Raw genomic sequence first — 6749 nt, forward strand, 5'->3', positions numbered from 1 at the left:
TTTCTTTTATCCCAAAAAAATGGGTCTTTAATACAACTTCTGTGTAAATTTGTTACGCAATTCCAGTTAATCTGATAATTGGCAAAAAGTTAACTAAGACATTGAAATGATTCTCAATTATTGTTTAATTTTAATTTAATCCAAGTGATTTAAAATTTTTCACCCTGCGGCTTGATCGTTATATTGTGAACCTGGGGAAAACCAAAATGAAATAAGCACTCATTCAATTCATTTGTCACGATTCGAAGACTCACTTGTACATTTGAAGGTGTTCCAATGGTCCAGAGCACCGCATCGGCTATATCCTCCGATCTGAGCATGGGCATATGCTGTTTGATGACACCCTGTATTTGTTCGGGCAAAATATCCGTATCAACAATGCCCGGGCTGATGGTCTGAGAAGACAGAATCTGAGGTTAAATAGCTGAATAATCAATCCATATGGATCCATTAACTGCTCACCGATACTCGAACGCGGGTTTTATGACGTTGAAATTCCTGACGATAAATTTCATTCATGGCACGCAATGCGAACTTACTGGCTGGATAAATATTCAACGATGGCAATTGGGGTCCCAAATTGGGTACCTGGTGTCCGGCCACACTATTCACAATTACCACATGTCCCTCGGCCGAGCGTTGCCTCATCGATTGGAATGCCTCACGTATGCAATACATGCTGCCCATGATATTCGTTTGCAATGTCCTTTGCATAGGCTCTGTGTTATTCTGGCCACTCAATTCGGCGGTGGCAATAATGCCCGCATTGCTTACAAGTATATCGCAGCCGCCCAATTGGCGTTTAGCCCAATCGAATGCCTCGAGCACCTGCGACTCTTGCGTTATGTCGCACCTGACCGCATGCATGCGTTGCCTTTGCTCGTCCTTGGGCAATTCAGATCGCAGTTGTTCAACCAGCTCCTGGCGTCGGGCCAGCCCAACAACAACCAGACCGGCACCGACCAATGCCCTAGCACAGGCCGCTCCAATCCCAGAGCTGGCGCCACTAACTACCGCTACTTTGTTGCGCCACCGTTCCATGATGATTGACGACTGTGAATGTTTCAAAAATTGGTTTGACAAAAACCAGCAAAACCAACAACTACAACAACAAGAAAACCATGCCCTCAAAAACTGTGAAGCCATAGAAATTGATATGCTAAGCTCTATTGATTCACTTACAAGAGTATCGAGTGGTGTTTTCTGTTTCCAGGTCTGCTAGAGCTGTTGCCTGGGGTTGAGGTGCTAATGTTGGAGTAGACCTCAATTGACATCAGCTAATGAATGATGCAATTCTCAGGCAATTTTCGAAACGTTCTTAATGTAACACGGCAAAAATCTGTCAGCAATGGAATGCCATGAGAATTCCATTAATAATTTATCTCCAGAAACGGAGATCTAACTTGAAGACTAAAGATTAATGCTGTCTATCTTAAAAACTATAGCATACTTTTTTGGGTCAACATTTTTCTTCAGTTAAGTTTAAGGATTTTCACATTTATCTATCCAATGACACATTGGGGCCAAATCCCCAAATAATTGCGATAAAGTAGAAAATTTCATAAAAGCAAATTGTAATTTTAGTTCAATGGACTTAAAAGTAGATGGTCCAACCTGATAAAGATTAGTTAGCTCTTTTCTGTGAGAAAATTGACGAGAAATTTTCATTTACTTTGTGAACTTGGCAATTTTACACCGTTTGACAAATCAATTTTGTAAGTTTTTTACTTATTTTCACTATGTTTCTGGGAATCGAAATGTATGCCAAAAGAAAGTGAAAAGTATATACTGAAAGATAATAATCATCCAATTTGCCGCTTTGGCCGTACCATTAATTTGAAGGGGTAAATTAATGCTTTTATTCAACTTTATAATTAAATTTGATTATATGGCAAATATTTAGTGACTTGGCCCAATGCGCGATTGTTGCTCAAACTAATTTTCAGGTTAAAATCAACAAGAAAACTTTGCAATTCTTTAAATTCCTTAAAAAGAAAAAAAAATTAATCCTTAAAAATCTCGAAGAGTTCTTTGCAGTTTTCAAAGTTGTTTACTTCTATTGCATATTTATTTTTTCATATTTATTTATATGAAATATGTATATTTATATTTCATTTTTGGTGACAAATTTCCCCCTCAGGCTTAAGAACGTAATTGGCATATAAAGGATAAAACGACAACTGTATTACATTAAAATCATTTAGTTAGGATATCAAATTGCTTATCTCCCCGATGAGGTGAATGAATGGATGTGGAATGCATTTGTTTGTTTGCACATAGAGAAAGAGAAGTTGACCAACAAAAAGCAAGGGAACTGCCAAAAAGTTAACTTCTTTGTTGCTCTTTGTTATATTCTTTAATTAAACTATTTCGGATGGTCACAAACACAAGGAGCTTAAGAAACTTAAACCGAGAAAACATCATCATTATTGCTTGTGTTTAAACTTTGTGTTAAAGTCAATTAACTTTGTGCCTGAGAACAAAACTCGACTGTATGAGTATGTGTTTGGCAGCAAACACAAAACGTCAAGTTTATCATTGTGAGAACTTGAAGGCATTCATCAGGTAAGTAAATAAACTTTTGCTGTCAAGTTGAGGTGATTAACTCAGTGCATAGCCCCCGCACTGCATTTCTGTCTCTGTCTCTTCCTCACTCTTCCCGTGCCATTTCCACATAATTAACAGTGTCTATTTGCATACATAGATGTAAATGTGTGTGTGTGTGTGTGTGTGTGTGTGTGCCATATGCATGTTTAGTTATTTAGGAACAAAACTAAATAGCTTCTTGGTTGTTAAGATCTATCAAGTTACCTACCTATGTACATAACCAGCTATGTATGTATGTATGTATGTATGTATGTATATAAGTATGTACATGTGTCACAAAATACTTCAAAGTGCACGGCTGCACGATTTTATTGGAACAAGATTTATGGGCGCTGCTTAAATGTCTTACCTAACCTTACCTCTTTCGCCCCCTTCCCCATGTACCCCCGTTTAGTCACGGGCACGTGCTCTGACATCGTCTACAGTTTTCCTTCTCTGCCTTTCTGGCAAACGATTTGTGCGGACTGTAAGTGTACATGATAGTTCAGAAGCAGCAGCAGCAGCAGCACTACCAACAAAACGAAAAGAAGACACAAAAAAAGAATCCCGAAGAGCAATTTAAATTTCCAGCTCGTTTCCGTGTCAGACGAGCTTTGTGCCAGAAACAAATCAAAGTCTATACTAGGAGCCACTTACCTTCACTATATGTAAGTTGGTACTAATGCTAAGTACATTCCTATATACATATACATACATATCTGGTTAGTTGCTGTTGCTCCTTAAGTTGGGTAAACTAACTAGTTAATTGCGCGATTTCAATGAATTCATTCTCAAACTGTCACAATCAATGTCAGTCACTTTATATTTTTTCTCACAAAAGCCATTGACCCTCGAAGCTACAGCTTAGAGTCAGAGTCAGATTCGGGAGAAAGGATTTTCCTTTGTGGTAACTAACAAAGGCTCGGAGTTCTTTCGAAAAGTGAGTAAATATGTGGAAAATAATCTTAAAATAAGCCAACTTAATATCAGATAAGATATCAATAAACGACTTTCTCACTTGGAAAGCATTTCATGACGAGTCTCGATAAAGGAATCTCTTCCTCTACGGCTCTTTTAACTTGATTCAGTCTACTATATGTATGTGTATGTCCATGAAGAAGAACATTTTGCAGGCCATTTAACTAAATATGTGAATATGCACACGATGTTCAAAACAAAAACAGATTTCACTTACGCATAATTAAATTTGACTAACCTCGAGGCAATACACTTAAAGAAATAGATTGCATCGAAATGCATCGAATTCAATTGAAAGATCTGTAATATAAGTTTTTTAATGAGAATGCCTTATAAAAATGTGTGACTAGACTTCAATCTTTATTATTAATTCTTATCTATAAACAGAACTTTGGTGAAGATCTTGAAAGTTTCTTGTGATTCGCAACTAGTTTTAGCGTTGAATCGTCAACAAAGACAAGGTTTTTTTTTGTGTTTTGTCAGTGTACATAAGAGTTCATAGAACGAGTTTTGGTGTACACATGCAAACAAATTATGTCTAATGTTGAATGCTTTTCCCCGCTTTCGCTTTCTCCCTCTGCAGTTCCCTTCTTTTCTGCCCCTTGTGGAGTGAAATTTTCATAAACAATTTTTGAAAAATGTTTGAAATGATTTGGGCTCATTAATCTTTTTGAATGCTCGCTCTCTCTCTCTCACACACACACACACACATCCGCTTGGATTCTCATGTGTGTTTGAATATATTTTGCGGTTTGGCTTGGTTTAGCAAAAGTCCCTCCCCACGCACAGACACACACACACACACACACACACACACACACACACACACACACACACACACACACACACACTTATTTCTGACAGCTTTAGTTTTTGGCAATTCAATTAGGCCAAGTTGAAAGCGCAGTGAAAAATTGTTTTTGTTTGGCCATACTGGGAAGTTTTTTGAAGCATCGGACTCCTTCAAAGAATTCAACCCTTGACTCTTGGCACTTGGCTCTTGCTGCTTGTCTTGTCCTTGTCTGGGTTATATGGCCCATCCATGCTCCAGCAATTAATCATTCCTTGGTCGCAGTTCGCAGTTGTTCGTCCTTGTCCTCATCTCCTACTCCATCTCCCCGTCCCAATCCTTATTCTTATCCTCGTCATTGTCATCGTCACTCCAAACTCGTCACTCGTCGCCATTTCACAACTCATTTCCGCTATTTCTGTTGGCCGGAAACGCATCTACTAAACTTGATTTATGGCATTCAGATTAAAGAAAAGTAAGCATAAACAAAATCATCAGCCAAGAATAAAAGTGACAATGTTTGACTCTTGATCATAAAACCCTTTTGGGTTTCGTTCTAGCTTGTAGACATAAAAAAAAACCATATACATACATACATATATGTATGTATGCATATATATATTTATATTCTTACATATGCCAATCAAACTATGATGGATGCTAGGGAAAACCCATTGGAAAAGTTTGAGGAAACTTGAATAAAATCAAACACTAAAACTAAAACTTTGAAAGTTTGTTTTTTATCAAGAATTTAAATTTGGCTCTACCCATCGATCTAAATTGGCTCGAGACTTCACTTGGAATATATATAAGGTCTGGAAAAATTACAATCAATTAGTTTGGAGAAAATAATACCAATTCTAAAGATTCTTTAACGGGATCAAAAGTTACAATTTCAATTGGCCTCAAAATGTATTTTTTGTGCACTTTTCGCATTTCGATTTGCAAATTTGGCAATCATTAAACGTATTTGCAGCCCTGAGGCTTCAATTTGAATTTCTATTTATTTATTTAGTTTTTGTTTTTTGGAAAAGTGACCAAACTTAATTTGAGCTAATAAAACCGCGGCTAAATTAAATATATACACACAATTTAGTTACGGCAAATTAATTTCGCTATTTGTATTAACAGATTTTAATAAAAATTATAAATACACTTAAATAGTATACAATTTTATTGATTTCAATCAAAGTCGAGGAAATTTTCAACTTTTTGGGCCATACATGAAAGAAAATATGTTTGGGCATCGCAAACATAACGGTAAATATATTGGGTAAACAATTCTTGTGAGTCGGGTCAAGGAACATAAGAGCCATATTACGATTGAACTTGAATTACCTGTTTGGCTCAGCATCATAAACTTGGTAACAGGATATGCCACAGCCGTCTGAAAGTTTATGCAGACAGACAACAAATGGAATAGCCTTGAGAGTATCTATGTCTGTGTAAGAAAAATAAAAAACTTTAGCAATGTTCAATGGAAATTTTAAAACGAACATGTATCTCTAGATGCCAACACTATTAGTATTGTTCCTTAATGGCCAAGTTGTTTTTATTAATATACACATATCCACCTTGAAAAACATCAACCATTAAAGTATCCCGAATCATTTCAAATCTCATCAAAGTTTCGAAATTCAAACAACAGATAATCAAATTATTTCAGAAATCAAATTTGTCTTGTTTCATTTGATCATGGCGGAGCAAGCGACAGGGAACAACAGATTGGCGCCTCTTTTCGTCTCTTTTCTCGCTCAAGCAAAGGCAACTCACAGAGACAAACTCTTGACGCTGAATTCGCATTTGGTGCCAATTCTTATGTGAAAATATTTTTTGAAAAAAGCTAATGTGTAACTAATCAGAGTAGTAACTAAAGTTTGCTCTCATCAGTGACAACCATTTTTTTTTGGTTGTCGTCATTAACTCGACGGCAAAGTAAATGTGGAACGTCTGCAAGTTATCAATATCTATTTTGTATCTATATTTAGACTTGACTATTACTTCATGGACCTACGCTATCAATTGTTGACCTCAGAAAATGAGAGAAAATATAATCGCTGTTTCATGCTCATTATAACGTGCCCGTTGTTAGTTTGATAAGCTTGCATTTCTGCAGCTCTAGAACCTGCATTGAATGCACAATTTTCAATGCAAATGAGAGTTGCAACGTTTCTTCTTCAATGCACAATATCATGCCCGCCCACTACTACTATTACAACGACGACGACGTCGACGATGGCGATGGCGATGACGATGACTAGTAGGGCTCATACATACATACATACCTATGGTATATCCACCATGTTTGCTTTCATATTCCATTTACAGTTTTTATGCATGATTTATGCACCATTGTCCACAGCAGTGCGGCCCAGTGCGGCCGGCCCATTGCGGC

General features: G+C 37.0%; 1 protein-coding gene across 1 annotated transcript; it reads right to left on the reverse strand.

The window, feature by feature from the left end:
• On the reverse strand, nucleotides 1-1045 carry LOC6652811 (farnesol dehydrogenase). Its single transcript, XM_002075417.4, has 3 exons — nucleotides 463-1045; nucleotides 255-395; nucleotides 1-191 (listed from the first exon to the last, which is right to left on the reverse strand). The coding sequence occupies exons 1-3, from the start codon at nucleotides 1039-1041 to the stop codon at nucleotides 150-152; spliced, it is 762 nt and encodes a 253-aa protein (XP_002075453.1). The 5' UTR covers nucleotides 1042-1045; the 3' UTR covers nucleotides 1-149.
• Between the last annotated feature and the right edge of the window lie 5704 nt (nucleotides 1046-6749).

The sequence above is a fragment of the Drosophila willistoni genome (assembly GCF_018902025.1).
Source record: "Drosophila willistoni isolate 14030-0811.24 chromosome XL unlocalized genomic scaffold, UCI_dwil_1.1 Seg142, whole genome shotgun sequence".
In the NCBI taxonomy this organism is placed as follows: Eukaryota; Metazoa; Arthropoda; class Insecta; order Diptera; family Drosophilidae; genus Drosophila; species Drosophila willistoni.